The sequence below is a fragment of the Ranitomeya variabilis genome, chromosome 1, assembly GCF_051348905.1.
Source record: "Ranitomeya variabilis isolate aRanVar5 chromosome 1, aRanVar5.hap1, whole genome shotgun sequence".
NCBI classification, from domain to species: domain Eukaryota; kingdom Metazoa; phylum Chordata; class Amphibia; order Anura; family Dendrobatidae; genus Ranitomeya; species Ranitomeya variabilis.
Window position 1 is genome coordinate 592,206,620 of NC_135232.1, and position 20,353 is coordinate 592,226,972.

The 20,353-nt window shown below is 42.2% G+C and overlaps 1 protein-coding gene across 7 annotated transcripts in view; it reads right to left on the reverse strand.

Moving 5' to 3' along the window:
• Positions 1–20,353, reverse strand: part of MEF2D (myocyte enhancer factor 2D) — a 181,022-nt gene that overhangs the window by 40,840 nt on the left and 119,829 nt on the right. For all 7 annotated transcript variants that reach the window (XM_077258526.1, XM_077258498.1, XM_077258508.1 and 4 more), the window contains one exon: positions 8,679–8,905. In XM_077258526.1, the coding sequence (XP_077114641.1) occupies positions 8,679–8,732 (54 nt within the window). In that variant the 5' untranslated portion in view covers positions 8,733–8,905. The remainder of the gene's footprint in view (positions 1–8,678; positions 8,906–20,353) is intronic.

Genomic DNA, 20,353 nt, shown 5'->3' on the forward strand with positions numbered 1-20,353 from the left:
CTGGTGACACCGCAGGGCAGGCACCCACAGGCGGATAACAGCACCTCAGTAATTCACAGTATCTGATTACACTATCCAGGCCTAGGCTAATTAATGTCTCCTGCCATACAATCTCCTAGGGAGGGGGCTGTCCCGCTGAGCCGCTTATTAGGAAGGATTACTGAATCATTAACACTTCATTGTAATGGCCTCACATTCTCGCTGAGTGGGCACAATATACCTCTGGAGGACCCAGGAAACCTGGGCATAAACCCAACATTAATCATCTGAATTTATTTAGTTCAGATTACATCTTTTTTTAATACTTCATGATCGAATCCTACAATTGGTGGTATTATAGTATATTTCATATTCTGGGGTTGGGGTTATATAAATTAATTTTGTTTTTTTTATTATGGTCATTCGAGTTGATGCAAATGAATTCACATAACGGGTTGTAACCTGTAGCCTTGGATAGGGGACCCCTGAGAGCAGCCTCCAGCCCCCCAACATCCGTGGCTCCCATTCCTATTAGCTGTCTTGGTGCGATATCACGTTTCTCATGCCCAAAACGATGATGTGTCGCCAGGCCAGCTAGCCAAAAGACGAGCCTTCGAGGCCAGGAGGCTACAGACTACCGACCACTTCACACCAACTAATTGTCATTATTCAGGTTTCAGATCATTTTTTTTTATTTATTTTTACTTTTAGCATTTTCTTTTATTTGCCCTTACTTCTATGCCATTTTTGTAATATTTTTCATTTTGATACTAAAAGAGGCTTTCAATAACTGATCAACTAATGATCAATCCCTTACACCTGCAAAAAGACGACATTTTTAAATTAAAGTGCGCTGCCAAAAATATTCAGGCCTGTCCCTGTTCGATTTCTCGAGGATGCTGACCCCATCTATTGCCCATACTGCCTTTGTCTTCTTCCTATACATGTCCATTACTGATGCCGGATATGAGAAGACCAGAAACAAGACCAGAAACACAAACAGTATGCTTCATGCATACAAACCATTGTGATGCAATGCATCGTGGGTATAAGGCGCATACAAACCACTGTGGTGCAATGCATCATGGGTATAAGGCACATACAAACCACTGTGGTGCAATGCATTGTGGGTATAAGGCACATACAAACCACTGTGGTGCAATGCATTGTGGGTATAAGGCACATACAAACTACTGTGGTGCAATGCATTGTGGGTATAAGGCACATACAAACTACCGTGGTGCAATGCATTGTGGGTATAAGGCACATACAAACCACCGTGGTGCAATGCATTGTGGGTATAAGGCACATACAAACCACCGTGGTGCAATGCATTGTGGGTATAAGGCGCATACAAACCACCGTGGTGCAATGCATTGTGGGTATAAGGCACATACAAACCACCGTGGTGCAATGCATTGTGGGTATAAGGCGCATACAAACCACCGTGGTGCAATGCATTGTGGGTATAAGGCACATACAAACCACTGGGATGTGTTGCTCTCAATGACAATATCATGCAAAAGCAAATAGGAAAAGTATGACATGAATACTGGAGGCAGGGGACATGTAAAACAACACGCGCGCGAGCCAGGGGGCCCATGAATTTTATGATTAGCTTCAGAAAACCCCTTTAATATTTAATTACTGAACATTTTTTAGTATTTTTTTTCTCTGCTCAGATTACACAAGTTTGTTCAAGGAAAAAAACTGGATTTTAGTGGGAGAAGTAGTGCCCAGCATGCACATTGGTCAGCCATGTCTTCGGGCACAGCTACAGGGGTGGATTCTGCTGGGCTGATCCCACATACTAATAAGCTGCATCTGCCATGAATGAAAGGAGGCTCCAAGAGGCAGAGCTGAGGAGCGGCAGGAAGTCATATTTCCTGGTGAAGCAGTCCGATTCGCCCACGCTTCCTGGCATCTGTGCGTACGACAAGGACCTTGGCAGTCTCCTGACCCCAACTTTCCAACCGCTCTGCTGCATCTCTGGGACAAAAGACGACCGTGTGCTCACCCTGATGTGAGCGAGGTACAAAGTGGCCCTAGCTCGACGCTAGGAAACAGTGTCTGGCATGTGGTCTCCTGTCAGAGAGCTAGCCTTCTCCTAGCCCAGCATTCACACAGACAGCTGCTTGGTGCTGTGACCACGGAGCTGGCTGCTTCAGTCGCCAATCATCATACTGTTGAAGCTGGAGGGTGACATATTGTTGTCCACGGAGCAGGGGAACCATGGGACAAAGATGTCGCTTGTTAGCGGTGTTCATCAAGGCCTTGTATTGGCAGGACTGTATTACAGCGGCAATGCTGGTGGGCACAGGTATAGAAGGGTAAGGGCTACTATTACTATTACAGCTAAGCCACTATATATGGCCACCTAAAGAACCAATCCAATGCCAGCGCTGAAAAGTGCTTTGTGATTGGCTGGCTCCGGCTTCCAGCTTCAGTCCCGCTATTTCCCACGCTGCAGGAATGAGCCACGTAGACGGCCGCTTGTCAGGAGACTAGTCAGCTATACAGGGGGGCAGGCATTGTGCCTCACAGGCACGATGAGAGCGAGTTCAGTGTTAATAGCTAAGCAGCGGTGACAAGGACAACTGCCGGGGGCTTTTAGCTTTCCAAAACAATTGCATACACTGTACACCATGTGGGCGGCTGCACCGTAACACTGTTCGCTCACCAAGGCTTTCTTTTGCCATTTCTAGAAAAATTCACAGGCGCCTTCACGCCCCCCACAGTGATCCGCCGACCCCAAGCCTTAATCTGCTCCTCCACCTCTTCTTACATTGGTTTCCCCTATAGAGGTGACTCCTGTTACCGCCAAGGTGACTGTGACCAAAAGGAAGCCACCGGTGACTGTGACCATAACGAGGGCACGGGCTGTCATCAGAACGCGGCCCTTGCACAAAAGGAGTGCTCGGGCCGGACCCCAGCGATCAGCAGGCGCTCGCCTATCAGACTAGTTAGTATAGCTGCGTTCTCCTATTCTCCCAATAACAAATGCGCGGTCACAACTATTCTGATATCACACATCACAATGCTCAGTGTCCAGCTTCATGGAGGTCCTAGCGGTCGGACCCCCATTAATAAACATCACAAGGACCACTGGGACCTAGTAAAAGCTGAAAACAGGGAGTTGTGATGACCCGTCGGGAAAAGTAGTGACAGCGCATGCGTACTGCAGCTCTAATAATGTCCATGGCTATGCAGGAGAAAGCGGCGGGACTAGGTGCATAAGTGATAACTGGCAGATCGGTGGGAGTCAAACCACTATGGCCTCCTATGGACTACAAAGAAGGGTACTGAATTGCCCTGCTGGAGTAAAGCAGAGACTGCGCATGTGCACGACCGCTGACTATCGTCTGTGGGACTGCAGGAGGCAGACGCTGAACTTGGCTACCTCTTGTAGTCCCATAGTCAGTGAATGGAGTGATGGCGCCAATGAGTGGCCTACGATTCATTACAACAGGGCATTTCCCTATCCTGCCATCTGCAGGGTCCCAGCTGACTCATGTGGAAGGGAGATAACAGGAGTTTCTCCACCTGGGTGGCCAAAGCTTTATCACCACCTTTACAATCTAGAGATGACTATATAACGCCGATAGCTATAAGCTAAACAGTAAGTTTTCATAACTCCCCCAAATAAATGCACACTCAGCTCAAGCGAGTGTGCATGTCATTCAATAGGGAGAGGAAGAAGTTGCAGCCAGACACCAGCAAAGGCCTCATTTCCATTCAGGGGTGTTGCTCAGGATTCACTGTGGATATTGCACTGCATTTGCTGTGACAATTGGCAGTAAAAACAGTCATTTTTGTCATGGCTTCCCAGTGGTGGGTTGAACTCGCACAATTCTGTTTGCCGGATGGTAACGTTGTTACTCAACATACCTGAAAGTCATCCAGCGTATTATGTGACATCAAACAAATATCGTCCAGAAACCATATGGCGGCATAATTACGTCTTGTAAACAGAATTTGGACGTTTATACTTCAGAGAATCACAACGCAGGACATCTTGAACCTATTGTAGTCCCGGGGCAAACAATCTACACTGATACGGTTTGCCTTTTTAATCCTGGCTTTCTAAAGCCTCAACCCCCTGGGCTCGTTACATGACAGAGACTTAAAGGGATAGTTAAGTCTTTCCATAATGCAAAGCAACAGTTAAACAGCATGTTACCTACAATGCTTACAGTATTTTTAGTAGTTATATTCTTGTACATAGGAGCAGTATTATTAGTTATATTCTTGTACATAGTGGGCAGTATTATAGTAGTTATATTCATGTAAACAGGGAGCAGTATTATAGTAGTTATATTCTTGTACATAGGGGCAGTACTATAGTAGTTATATTCTTGTACATGGGGCAGTATTATAGTAGTTATATTATTGTACATAGGGGCAGTATTATATTAGCTATATTCTTGTACATAGGGGCAGTATTATAGTAGTTATATTCATGTAAACAGGGAGCAGTATTATAGTAGTTATATTCATGTACATAGGGGCAGTATTATAGTAGTTGTATTCTTGTACTTGGGGGCAGTATTATAGTAGTTATATTCTTGTACATAGGGGCAGTATTATAGTAGTTATATTCTTGTACATAGGGGCAGTATTATAGTAGTTATATTCTTGTACATAGGGGCAGTATTATAGTAGTTATATTCTTGTACATAGGGGCAGTATTATAGTAGTTGTATTCTTGTACACAGAGAGCAGTATTATAGTAGTTATATTCTTGTACACAGGGAGCAGTATTATAGTAGTTATATTCTTGTACATAGGGTCAGTATTATAGTAGTTATATTCTTGTACACAGGGAGCAGTATTATAGTAGTTATATTCTTGTACATAGGGTCAGTATTATAGTAGTTATATTCTTGTACATAGGGGGCAGTATTATAGTAGTTATATTCTTGCACATAGTGGCCAGTATTATCTATATATATATAATTGTCTAAGGGTTTTTCTGTCTGTCTGTCCCGTTTATTCATTCGCTGATTGGTCGAGGCCGCCTGGGCCTCGACCAATCAGCGACGGGCACAGTACCGACGTAGAAATCCCGCGTCTCTGATTGGTCGAGGCCGCCAGGCCTCGACCAATCAGCGACGGGCACAGCATGGCGACGATGATGTCATAAAGGTTGCCTCGACCAATCAGCGACGGGCACTGGAAATCCCGCGTCTCTGATTGGTTGAGGCCGCCAGGCCTCGACCAATCAGCGACGGGCACAGCATGGCGACGATGATGTCATAAAGGTAGCCTCGACCAATCAGCGACGGGCACAGTCTGCCGCGAATTCGCCTCGAGCAATCAGCGACGGGCACATTATCGACGTAGATGTCATAATGGTTAATTTTGACATCATCGTCGCCATGGCAAACATTATGACATCTACGTCGATACTGTGCCCGTCGCTGATTGGTCGAGGCCGCCATCTATGAGGAGGTGGGCTGTATTATATTCTATGAGGGGATGTATTATATTCTATGAGGGAGGATTGCATCATACTCTTTGATGGGGCTACATTATATTCTATGGGGAGGCGGGCTGTATTATATTCTATGGTAGGCTACATTATATTCTATGGGGGGCTGTATTATATTGTATGGGTGGCTACGTTATATTCTATGAGGCAGGATTGCGTCATACTCTTTGATGGGGCTACATTATATTCTATGGGGAGGTGGGTTGTATTATATTCTATGGGAGGCTACATTATATTCTATGGGGGGGCTGTATTATATTCTACTAGACTGTGGCCCGATTCTAACGCATCGGGTATTCTAGAATATGCATGTCCCCGTAGTATATGGACAATGATGATTCCAGAATTCGCGGCAGACTGTGCCCGTCGCTGATTGGTCGAGGCAACCTTTATGACATCATCGTCGCCATGGCAACCATTATGACATCTACATCGATACTGTGCCCGTCGCCGATTGGTCGAGGCGAATTCGCGGCAGACTGTGCCCGTCGCTGATTGGTCGAGGCAACCTTTATGACATCGTCGCCATGGCAACCATTATGACATCTACATCGATACTGTGCCCGTCGCCGATTGGTCGCGGCGAATTCGCGGCAGACTGTGCCCGTCGCTGATTGGTCGAGGCAACCTATATGACATCATCGTCGCCATGCTGTGCCCGTCGCTGATTGGTCGAAGCCGCCAGTTGTCTAAGGGTTTTTCCGTCTGGCACAGTCTGCCGCAAATTCGCCTCGACCAATCAGCGACGGCACAGCATGGCGACGATGATGTCATAAAGGTTGCCTCGACCAATCAGCGACTGGCACAGTCTGCCGCGAATTCGCCTCGACCAATCAGCGACGGGCACAGTATCGACGTAGATGTCATAATGGTTGCCATGGCAACGATGATGTCATAAAGGTTGCCTCGACCAATCAGCGACGGGCACAGTCTGCCGCGAATTCTGGAATCATCATTGTCCATATACTACGGGGACATGCATATTCTATTATACCCGATGTGTTAGAATCGGGCCACAGTCTAGTAGTAGTTATATTCATGTAAACAGGGAGCAGTATTATGGTAGTTATATTCTTGTACATAGGGGCAGTATTATAGTAGTTGTATTCTTGTACATAGGGGCAATATTATAGTAGTTATATTCTTGTACATAGGGTCAGTAATATAGTAGTTATATTCTTGTACATAGGGTCAGTAATATAGTAGTTATATTCTTGTACATAAGGGCAGTATTATAGTATATTCTTGTACATAGGGGGCAGTATTATAGTAGTTACATTCTTCTTCATATAGGTCAGTATTACAGTAGTTATATTCTTGTACATAGGGGGCAGTGTTATAGTGGTTACATTCTTCTTCATATAGGTCAGTATTATAGTAGTTATATTCTTGTACACAGGGAACAGTATTATAGTAGTTGTATTCTTGTACATAGGGGCAATATTATAGTAGTTGTATTCTTGTACACAGAGCAGTATTATGGTAGTTATATTCTTGTACATAGGGGCAGTATTATAGTAGTTATATTCTTGCACATAGGAGCAGAATTATAGTAGTTATATTCTTGTACATAGGGGGCAGTATTATAGTAGTTGTATTCTTGTACACAAGGAGCAGTATTATAGGAGTTATATTCTTGTACATAGAAGCAGTATTATAGAAGTTATATTCTTGTACATAAGGACAGTATTATAGTAGTTATATTCTTGTACACAGGGAGCAGTATTATAGGAGTTATATTCTTGTACATAGAAGCAGTATTATAGAAGTTATAATCTTGTACATAGGAGCAGTATTATAGTAGTAATATAGTTGTACATAGAAGCAGTATTGTAGCAGTTAAATTCTTGTATATAGGAGGCAGTATTACAGTAGTTATATTCTTGTACATAAGGGCAGTATTATAGTATATTCTTGTACATAGGGGGCAGTATTATAGTAGTTGCATTCTTCTTCATATAGGTCAGTATTATAGTAGTTATATTCTTGTACATAGGGGCAGTATTATAGTAGTTATATTCTTGCACATAGGAGCAGTATTATAGGAGTTATATTCTTGTACATAGAAGCAGTATTATAGAAGTTATATTCTTGTACATAGGGACAGTATTATAGTAGCTATATTCTTGTACATAGGGGGCAGTGTTATAAAAGTTACATTCTTCTTCATATAGGTCAGTATTATAGTAGTTATATTCTTGTGTAAAGGGGCAGTATTATAGTAGTTATATTCTTGTACGTAGGAGCAGTATTATAGGAGTTATATTCTTGTACATAGGGACAGTATTATAGTAGCTATATTCTTGTACACAGAAGCAGTATTATAGGACTTATATTCTTGTACATAGGGACAGTATTATAGGAGTTATATTCTTGTACATAGCAGTATTATAGAAGTTATATTCTTGTACATAGGGACAGTATTATAGGAGTTATATTCTTGTACATAGAAGCAGTGTTATAGAAGTTTATTCTTGTACATAGGGACAGTATTATAGTAGCTATATTATTGTACACAGAAGCAGTATTATAGAAATTATATTCTTGTACATAGGGACAGTATTATAGTAGCTATATTCTTGTACATAGAAGCAGTATTATAGAAGTTATATTCTTGTACATAGGGACAGTATTATAGTAGCTATATTCTTGTACATAGGAGCAGCATTATAGTAGTTATATTCTTGTATATAGGAGGCAGTATTATAGTAGTTATATTCTCGTACATAGCAGTAGTATTATAGAAGTTATATTCTTGTGCATAGGGGGCAGTATTATAGTAGTTATATTTTTGTACATAGGAGCAGTATTATAGTAATGTTCTTATACATAAGGGCATAATCTTTTTCAGTACTCAAGCACATCAACATACTGGTCAAATCTGAGGAAAATTGACTTGACTATGAGCAGGTTAGATATGATTTAGTCCATTACAGCACACACAAGACGGCAGCCATTTTTCAGAGTGTCTATTAAGGGGTCTAAGTGGTGGCCAACTAATTTCACTTCTGATTTCTACAGATAAAAAGTAATGTGCCTGACAAATACCAAAAGAACAGAACAATAAAACTATGACAATTACTATTTAAGACCCAACTACACAGAATAGCTTGTGAGCTCCTGCGAGTGACAAACCTATAGGGTAAAATATGTTAGGAGCTTTAGCTGCGATGCCACTCGGAGCACCAAAAATCCTGCTGTTACTGACCTGTCTGTTCCGCTCATCGGTGATCCTCTGGATCTGAATCTTTTTCCTGCCCATGATTCCTGTAAATCCTCACTGTCCAAGCGAAGACCTTGCGGATAATGGGTTCCCGTCTTTGATCCCCCCCTCTCTTTACAATTGCAAACAGTCCCCCGCGCTCGTCTCCCTTCAGTTCATGTTACTTGTCCACGGGCTCCAGATGTTCGCAGGGGTTTTCGCCGCCTTCAGTTCTACAGATGAGGGGAGAGAGAGAAGAGAGAGAAAGAGCATGTGAAAGGCATGTTTCCCATCAGAGTTCAGCCTTGTTAAATCACATCCCCTTGGGGATAATATCCTGAAATCCACCAACATTGTTCAGCAGCAGAAACTCTCCCCAAAGCTGTCTAATAGTTTAGAATCAATCATGTATTATCCGTCTTACTATCTCCCCCTACAATATGCTGATGGGGCAGAAAGTGCTGGAAGACGCAGCCCGGGCTAGTGCCGATTCTGCTGGGTCCACATTACATCAGGCCCCTGGTTCCCTTAACAATCATTCCTTTCATCTCCGCTAAGAGCCATCACTACCATCGACGACGCAATGAAAACTATGGAATAATCTCCATATTTCTTTTAAAAAAAAAAAATGTAATTTTTTTTCTTTGCACTATTTTTTTTTATTGACCAAAAAGTGACAATTATTACATCACAGGCTATTTAAAACTATTTAAAGCCATTTACTATACATAAAAAACAATCATCTAATCTAAATTAAAAAAAATCTCCCCCCCTAGTGGCCAGATAAGTGCAAAAAAAGGTTGTATCTTTTTGATCATATTGCTGAAAATATTTCTATATAAAGAAAAATGATTAAAAAATAAATAAATACAGTAACATTCGGTTTTCCCTGACATGGTCCACAGCTGAACCTCTCCATTGCACTCGTACATGAAAAACAGGAAGCAGACTTCGTTATCCTGTGCAAAACGCACGAGTCACAGCGTTAAGATGGCGCAGCACAGGACCCCGAGTGTGAGATGTGTGTGCGCGGCAAGGGCAGCCAAGGAACGACAAAGGCCCCGCCGTCTCCACGAATTGTTTTTTGCTGCGCATGCCATTGTTTTTGAGAGGAGGAATTTTACACTTGTTGTCCCAAAAATAGCCAAGGCTCGGTATAAAAATAGCTTTTCCACTGTAAGATTCTCAGGCCAGGAAAAGCCTGAGAGAGCAACGGAGAGAAAAAAAGTTGGAACAGGTCAGATTCCCGAAATGTGTTTTGGAAAAGAAGCTGGGAGCAGAGAGCAATGTAATATGGAGGGGAAACTACCGCTGCTGTGCGGAAACAGCATAACCACTTATGGGGGAGGACACTCATCAGGAGTACATGATATGGCATCTGGCAGCATTATAGTAGTTATACTCTTGTACATAGCAGAAGTATTATAGTAGTTATATTCTTGTACATAGGGGCAGTATTATAGTAGTTATATTCTTTTACATAGGGGGCAGTATTATAGTAGTTATATTCTTGTGTATAGGAGCAGTATTATAGTAGTTATATTCTTGTACATAGGGGGCAGTATTATAGTAGTTACTGTATATTCTTGTACATAGGGGCAGTATTATAGTAGTTATATTCTTGTACATAGGGAGCAGTATTATAGTAGTTATATTCTTGTACATAGGGGGCAGTATTATAGTAGTTACTGTATATTCTTGTACATAGGGGCAGTATTATAGTAGTTATATTCTTTTACATAGGGGGCAGTATTATAGTAGTTATATTCTGGTAAACAGAGGCAGTATTATAGTAGTTATATTCTTGTACATAGGAGCAGTATTATAGTAGTTATATTCTTGTACATAGGGGGCAGTATTATAGTAGTTATATTCTTGTACATAGGAGCAGTACTATAGTAGTTATATTCTTGTACATAGGGGGCAGTATTATAGTAGTTATATTCTTGTACATAGGAGCAGTACTATAGTAGTTATATTCTTGTACATAGGGGCAGTATTATAGTACCGTAGTTATATTCTTGTACATAGGAGCAGTACTATAGTAGTTATATTCTTGTACATAGGAGGAGTATTATAGTAGTTATATTCAAGTACATAGGGGGCAATATTATAGTAGTTATATTCTTGTACATAGGGGCAGTATTATAGTAGTTAAATTCTTGTACATAGGAGGAGTATTATAGTAGTTATATTCTTGTACATAGGGGGCAATATTATAGTAGTTATATTCTTGTATGTAAGAGCAGTATTATAGTAGTTATATTCTTGTACATAGGGGCAGTATTGTAGTAGTTATATTCTTGTACATAGAGAGCCGTATTATAGTAGTCATATTATTGTACATAGGGAGCAGTGTTATAGTGGTTATATTCTTGTATGTAAGAGCAGTATTATAGTAGTTATATTCTTTTACATAGGGGGCAGTATTATAGTAGTTATATTCTGGTAAACAGAGGCAGTATTATAGTAGTTATATTCTTGTACATAGGAGCAGTATTATAGTAGTTATATTCTTGTACATAGGGGCAGTATTATAGTAGTTATATTCTTTTACATAGGGGGCAGTATTATTGTAGTTATATTCTTGTACATATGAGTAGTATTATAGTAGTTAAATTCTTGTACATAGGAGGAGTATTATAGTAGTTATATTCTTGTACATAGGGGGCAATATTATAGTAGTTATATTCTTGTATGTAAGAGCAGTATTATAGTAGTTATATTCTTGTACATAGGGACAGTATTATAGTAGTTATATTATTGTACATAGAGAGCCGTATTATAGTAGTTATATTCTTGTATGTAAGAGCAGTATTATAGTAGTTACATTCTTGTACATAGGGGCAGTATTATAGTAGTTATATTATTGTACATAGGGAGCAGTATTATAATAGTTATATTCTTGTATGTAAGAGCAGTATTATAGTAGTTACATTCTTGTACATAGGGGCAGTATTATATTAGTTATATTCTTGGACATAGGGGGTAGTATTATAGTATTTATATAGTCTTGTATGAAATAGCAGTATTATAGTAGTTATATTCTTGTACATAGGGGCAGTATTATATTAGTTATATTCTTGGACATAGGGGAAGTATTATAGTAGTTGTATTCTTGTACGTAAGGGTAGGTTAAAAGCTAGAATCTTATTGTCCATGGTGGCCAGTCTACATTCTATACAAGTGACAGCTTTATGTTACACAACTTGTCCTTTGTCCTTTCCTCCTTCAAATTAACCTTATACCAAAATTGAAAACATAAAAGAGAGACTATACTGTATATTAAGTATTTCCAGATTTTTTGAGTAAAGGACAACTATAGAGAGTGGAACATATTTTACTTAATTCCCTCGGTCTGTTACCCGCGGAGTAAAGCTGGGTTGTATTAATATGTATGATCTCCTGATGATAGAGGAGTGTAAGTCGCGCATTAGCGCGTGGTCCTCCATGCAAGTGCTGCAATTCACAAGAACACCCATTCACGACTTAACCACGTGAAATTATGTCGGTGTTGCTCCATCTGCTAATTAAAAATCTGAGGATCTATCTTTAGCAAGGAACAGAAAAAACACTACCTGTGTGAGAGAAAAAAAACGATGACATTACCGACAGAGGGCTTTATTCTAAGCATCTAATCGAGATAAGAGGGGTTTCTCCAGGTTTAGAAAAGTATTATTATTTTTAATAAAGCGCCACTCCTGTTCACAGGTTGTGCCTGGTATTGTGGCTAAGCTCAATTTACTTTTAACAGAACTGAGTTTCAATACCACAGACAACCTGCAGACAGGGGTGGTGCTTTTTTTTATATATGTGTTCATTTTTTGTACAATCCTGGAGAAGATCTTAAAAGGGCGGTAAACAATTAATTTAAAAATAAAATTTTTAACTGACATAAAATGTAGAAAGAAAAAAAAATAATTGTGGCCACCAACTTTATCTAGGATTCCCAAAGAAAAAGTACAGGGTGATATAGTAATGGCTGAAATGTCTAATCAAGAAGATTTGTAATTCAGGAATCTGGGTGAAGACAAATAGGGTCACCGCACAGTTCTTGGCGGGTTTGTGTTTTGAGGCAGCGCACTTACTGTACATCCTACCACATCCTTGTACTCCTACTGAACCTTACACCTCTGTGTTCTTAGCACTTCCCTTTCTCAAATCTACTTCCTTTCTCTAATTAGCTACATCCCTTGGAGCCGAGTAACAAAATCCCCATGACACAAGGCTCAAAATAGGCAAGTGATGAGAAAGCCACACTAGGCGTCAGGACTCAGGAGCATCGTGCATCTCACAAAGCACAAGCCACACATTAGATATTGGCATTTAATTCTAATCCAAAGACATACAGTCATGGCCGAAAGTGTTGGCATTCTCAAAATGGTTTCAGAAAATTAAATATTTCTCCCAGAAAAGTGTCAAGGGTGCCAACACTTTCAGCTGTGTGTATATGCATATAATATATACAGTATATCTGGCATCTGGGGATGCCAAGTCTGAGGTCCAGAGCATTCTGAAAGAGGTTTTCATTCAGGATATCTCTGTACTTGGCTGCATTCAATGTTTCCTTCAATGGCAACCAGTCGTCCTGTCCCTGCAGCTGAAAAACACCCCCATAGCATGATGCTGTCACCACCATGTTTCACTGTTGGGATTTTATTGGGCAGGTGATGAGCAGTGCCTGGTTTTCTCCACACATACCGCTTAGAATTATCACCACAAAGGTCTATCTTCATCTCATCAGACCAGAGAATCTTATTTCTCATAGTCTGGGAGTCCTTCATGTGTTTTTAGCAAACTATATGCAGGCTTTCATATGTCTTGCACTGAGGAGAGGCTTCCGTCGGGCCAATCTGCCATAAAGGCCTGACTGGCGGAGGGCTGCAGTGATAGTTGACTTTGTGGAACTTTCTCCCATCTCCCTACTGCATCTCTTGAGCTCAGCCACAGTGATCTTGGGGTTCTTCTTTACCCCTCTCACCAAGGTTCTTCTCCCATGATTGCTCAGTTTGGCTGGACAGCCAGGTCTAGGAAGACTTCTGGTGGTCCCAAACTTCTTCCATTTAAGGATTATGGAGGCCACTCTGCTCTTAGGAACCTTGAGTACTGCAGAAATTCTGTTGTAACCTTGGCCAGATCTGTGCCTTGCCACAATTCTGTCTCTGAGCTCCTTGACCAGTTCCTTTGACCTCATGATTCTCATTTGGTCTGCATGCACTGTGATCTGTAAGGACTTATATAGACAGATGTGTGCCTTTCCAAATCAAGTCCTATCAGTTTAATTAAACACAGCTGGACTCCAATGAAGGAGTAGAACCATCTTAAGGAGGATCACAAGGAAATGGACAGCGTGTGACTTCAATATGAGGGTCTGAGCAAAGGGACTGAATACTTATGACCATGTGATATTTCAAGTTTTTTTATTAAATTTGCAAACATTTCTACATTTCTGGGTTTTTTTTCAGTCAAGATGGGGTGCAGAGTGTACATTAATGAGAAAAAAATGAACTTTTTTGAATTTTCCAAATGGCTGCAATGAAACAAAGAGTGAAAAATGTAAGTCTGAATACTTTCCGTACCCACTGTATAATGTAAAAAAAAACCAATTTTATATACCGTGTGTATATATATATATATATATATATATATATATATATATATATATATATACATACATACATACATACATACATACATACATACACACACACAGTAAAGACCAAACGTTTGGACACCCCATCTCATTTAAAGATTTTTCTATATTTTCATGACTATGGAAATTGTACATTCACACTGAAGGCATCAAAACTATGAATTAACACTCGTGGAATTATATACTGAACAAAAAAGTGTGAAACAACTGAAATTATGTCTTATATTCTAGGTTCTTCATAGTAGCCACCTTTTGCTTTGATGACTGCTTTGCATACTCTTGGCATCCTCTTGATGAGCTTCAAGAGGTAGTCACCGGTAATGGTCTTCCAACAATCTTGAAGGAGTTCCCAGAGATGCTTAGCACTTGTTGGCCCTTTTGCCTTCACTCTGCGGTCCAGCTCACCCCAAACCATCTCGATTGGGTTCAGGTCTGGCGACTGTGGAGGCCAGGTCATCTAGCATGGCACCCCATCACTCTCCTTCTTGGTCAAATAGCCCTTACACAGCCTGGAGTTGTGTTTGGGGTCATTATCCTGTTGAAAAATAAATGATGGTCCAACTAAACGCAAACCGGATGGAATAGCATGCCGCTGCAAGATGCTGTGGTAGCCATGCTGGTTCAGTATGCCTTCAATTTTGAATAAATCCCCAACAGTGTCACCAGCAAAGCACCCCGACACCATCACACCTTCTCCTCCATGCTTCACTGTGGGAACCAGGCATGTAGAGTCCATCCGTTCACCTTTTCTGCATCGAACAAAGACATGATGGTTGGAACCAAAGATCTCAAATTTGGACTCATCAGACCAAAGCACAGATTTCCACTGGTCTAATGCCCATTCCTTGTGTTCTTTAGCCCAAACGAGTCTTTTCTGCTTGTTGCCTGTCCTTAGCAGTGGTTTCCTAGCAGCTATTTTACCATGAAGGCCTGCTGCACAAAGTCTCCTCTTAACAGTTGTTGCAGAGATGTGTCTGCTGCTAGAACTCTGTGTGGCATTGACTTGGTCTCTAATCTGAGCTGCTGTTAACCTGCGATTTCTGAGGCTGGTGTTATGATCTGGTGGCCTAGGAGCAGCATGAGACGTACTCTGGAGAAGGTGGTACCTGTACTGACCGCAGACCCTGAACTTAACACCGCAACTAGAAGTAGCCGTGGAATGTACCTAACACTCCCTAGACATCTCGACACAGCCAGAGGACTAAATACCCCTAGAGATAGAAAATGGAAAACTATCTTGCCTCAGAGAAAATCCCCAAAGGATAGACAGCCCCCCACAAATATTGACTGTGAGAGGAGAGGGAAATAACATACGCAGACTGAAATCAGGATTTAGCAAAGGAGGCCGCTTCTAGCTAAATAGAAAGGATAGGACAGAGTACTATGCGGTCAGTATTAACACACTAAAAATATCCACCACAGAAAATACAAAATCTCCACATCTAACTAAAGATATGGAGGGTATATCTGCATCTCCAGAGATACCAGCTTGGCTGAACAAATCCTTATACAGACCAAGCTGGACAAGACAAAACATGAAAAAGAACTGAACAATAAGGCCCACAGCATGTGGACTGCAAAAAACAAGGCCAGAACTTATCTTTGTAGAAATGAACAGCAAAGCAGGAGAGACCAGGCAGAGATGTGAATCCTCCAGGAACAATGGACAACTGGCACTGACTAAAGGGTCAAGCAAGACTAAATAGCCAAGTCAGAATTGCAATAAGTGGACACACCTGATGAATGCTGTGATCCAAAGACAGCAGCACTACCACTTATAACCACCGGAGGGAGCCCAAGAGCAGAATTCACAACAGTACCCCCCCCTTGAGGAGGGGTCACCGAACCCTCACCAGAGCCCCCAGGCCGATCAGGACGAGCCAAATGAAAGGCACGAACCATATCGTCAGCATGAACATCGGAGGCAACAACCCAAGAATTATCCTCCTGGACATAACCCTTCCATTTGACAAGATACTGAAGCTTCCGCCTCGAAAAACGAGAATCCAAAATCTTCTCAACCACATACTCCAACTCCCCATCAATCAACACCGGGGCAGGAGGATCAACAGAGGGAACAACGGGCACCACATATTTCCGCAACAAAGATCTATGAAAAACATTATGGATGGAAAAAGAGGCTGGAAGGGCCAAACGAAAAGACACTGGATTGATAATCTCAGAAATCCTATAAGGACCAATAAACCGAGGCTTGAAGTTAGGGGAAGAAACCTTCATAGGAACATGACGGGAAGACAACCAGACCAAATCCCCAACCCGAAGCCGGGAACCCACACACCGACGACGGTTAGCAAAACGCTGAGCATCCTCCTGAGACAACACCAAATTGTCCACAACATGAGCCCAAATTTCCATAAAGAATCAAGAAGAGATGTGGCACTCACCCTTCAGCACTGCTTGATTAATATCCTTTATTCATCTTTACAATAAAACACGTGTCATGTGGAGAGGCGGCTGGGATTGGGAGACAAGATAAGGAGGAAAGGAAAGGACATTGTCCTTTCCTTTCCTCCTTATCTTGTCTCCCAATCCCAGCCGCCTCTCCACATGACACGTGTTTTATTGTAAAGATGAATAAAGGATATTAATCAAGCAGTGCTGAAGGGTGAGTGCCACATCTCTTCCTGATTCTTTATGGACGTTTTTTGTTATTATATGTTGAGCACCCCCGTTTATGCCTGCCATCGTTGCTGCTGTGTGAGACCAATGAACCTCGGTGCCAATAAAGGAAGCATATAGCCACACAGCCTAGTGCCGTCCGCACACCTTGGAATATGAGCCCAAATTTGCTGCAACCTGTCAACCACAGAGTCCACCCCAGGACAATCAGAAGGCTCAACCTGCCCTGAAGAAAAACGAGGATGAAAACCGGAATTACAAAAGAAAGGTGAAACCAAGGTAGCAGAACTAGCCCGATTATTAAGGGCAAACTCGGCCAATGGCAAGAAAGCCACCCAATCATCCTGATCAGCAGACACAAAGCATCTCAAATAAGTTTCCAAAGTCTGGTTAGTTCGCTCGGTTTGGCCATTTGTCTGAGGATGAAATGCAGAAGAAAAAGACAAATCAATGCCCAGCCTAGCACAAAAGGCCCGCCAAAACCTAGAAACAAACTGGGAACCTCTATCGGACACAATATTCTCCGGAATGCCATGCAAACGAACCACATGCTGAAAAAACAACGGAACCAAATCAGAAGAGGAAGGCAATTTAGGCAAAGGTACCAAATGAACCATCTTAGAAAACCAGTCACAAACCACCCAGATAACCGCCATCCTCTGGGAAACCGGAAGATCTGAAATAAAATCCATAGAAATATGCGTCCAAGGCCTCTCAGGGACCGGCAAAGGCAAAAGCAACCCACCAGCGTGGGAGCAGCAAGGCTTGGCCCGCGCACAAGTCCCACAGGACTGCACAAAAGAACGCACATCCCGTGACAAAGAAGGCCACCAAAAGGACCTACCAACCAAATCTCTGGTACCAAAAATCCCAGGATGGCCAGCCAACACAGAACAATGAACCTCAGAAATCACTTTACTAGTCCATCTGTCAGGAACAAACAGTTTCCCCACTGGACAGCGGTCAGGTTTATCAGCCTGAAACTCCTGAAGAACCCGTCGCAAATCAGGGGAGATGGCAGAAAGAATCACCCCTTCCTTCAGAATGCCGACCGGCTCAAGGACCCCAGGGGAATCAGGCAAAAAGCTCCTAGAGAGGGCATCAGCCTTAACATTCTTAGAACCCGGAAGATACGAGACCACAAAATTAAAACGGGAGAAAAACAGGGACCATCGGGCCTGTCTAGGATTCAGCCGTTTGGCAGGCTCGAGGTAAATCAGATTCTTATGATCGGTCAAGACCACAATACGGTGCTTGGCCCCCTCAAGCCAATGTCGCCACTCCTCAAATGCCCACTTCATAGCCAACAACTCACGATTGCCGACATCATAATTGCGTTCCGCAGGCGAAAATTTTCGAGAAAAGAAGGCACACGGTTTCATCAAGGAACCATCAGAATTCCTCTGAGACAAAACGGCCCCTGCCCCAATCTCAAAAGCGTCAACCTCAACCTGAAAAGGAAGAGAAACATCCGGCTGACGCAACACAGGGGCAGAAGTAAATCGGCGTTTAAGCTCCTGAAAGGCAGCAACAGCCGCAGAGGACCAGTTCGTCACATCAGCGCCTTTCTTCGTCAAATCGGTCAGGGGTTTAACCACACTGGAGAAGTTGGCAATGAAACGGCGATAAAAATTAGCAAAGCCCAAAAATTTCTGAAGGCTCTTCACGGATGTGGGCTGGATCCAATCATGAATGGCCTGGACCTTAGCCGGATCCATTTCTATAGATGAGGGAGAAAAAATTAAGCCCAAAAAAGAAAACTTCTGTACTCCAAAGAGGCACTTAGACCCCTTCACAAACAAGGCATTATCACGAAAGATCTGAAATACCATCTTTAACGGATTCAGAAAGACCCTTTCTGAAAATTGCCGCCAAGGCATCCTCATTCCATTTAGTCAGCACAGACCATTTTCTAAATTTCTGGCAATATGATTCTGCCGCTTCTTGACTATGACACAGGGCCAACAAGGTCTTCTCAGCATGATCCACTGAATTAGGTTCATCATACAATAACCCAAGCGCCTGGAAAAAGGTGTCTACATTAAGCAAAGCCAGATTCCCAGGTTCCAGGGCAAATGCCCAATCCTGGGGGTCACCACGCAGCAGAGATATAACAATTTTAACCTGCTGGATGGGATCACAAGAGGAACGGGGTTTCAGAGCAAAAAACAGTTTACAGTTATTTTTAAAGCTCAAAAATTTGGACCTGTCCCCAAAAAACAAATCAGGAGTTGGAATTCTAGGCTCTAAAACCGGAGTCTGAACGATATAATTGGAAATACCCTGTACTCTAGCAGCAAGTTGATCCACACGAGAAGCCAATCCCTGAACATCCATGCCAGCGCCAAACTCCTGAGCCACCCAGAGGTAAAGAGGGAAAAAAAACACAACAGACTACAGAAAAAAAAAATGGCTCAGCACTTTCCTTCCCTTCTTCTGAGATGCGATTAACTCATTGTTGGCCAGTTGTACTGTTATGATCTGGTGGCCTAGGAGCAGCATGAGACTTACTCTGGAGAAGGTGGTACCTGTACTGACCGCAGACCCTGAACACCGCAACTAGAAGTAGCCGTGGAATGTACCTAACACTCCCTAGACATCTCGACACAGCCGGAGGACTAAATACCCCTAGAGATAGAAAAGGGAAAACTATCTTGCCTCAGAGAAAATCCCCAAAGGATAGACAGCCCCCCACAAATATTGACTGTGAGAGGAGAGGGAAATAACATACGCAGACTGAAAAAAGGATTTAGCAAAGGAGGCCGCTTCTAGCTAAATAGAAAGGATAGGACAGAGTACTATGCGGTCAGTATTAACACACTAAAAATATCCACCACAGAAAATACAAAATCTCCACATCTAACTAAAGATATGGAGGGTATATCTGCATCTCCAGAGATACTAGCTTGGCTGAACAAATCCTTTTACAGACCAAGCTGGACAAGACAAAACATGAAAAAGAACTGAACAATAAGGCCCACAGCATGTGGACTGCAAAAAACAAGGCCAGAACTTATCTTTGTAGAAATGAACAGCAAAGCAGGAGAGACCAGGCAGAGATGTGAATCCTCCAGGAACAATGGACAACTGGCACTGACTAAAGGGTCAAGCAAGACTAAATAGCCCAGTCAGAATTGCAATAAGTGGACAAACCTGATGAATGCTGTGATCCAAAGACAGCAGCACTACCACTTATAACCACCGGAGGGAGCCCAAGAGCAGAATTCACAACAGGATGGTGACTCGGATCAACTTATCCTCAGAAGCAGAGGTGACTCTTGGTCTTCCTTTCCTGGGGTGGTCCTCATGTGAATCAGTTTCTTTGCAGTGCTTGATGGTTTTTGCAACTGCACTTGGGGACACTTTCGAAGTTTTCCCAATTTTTCGG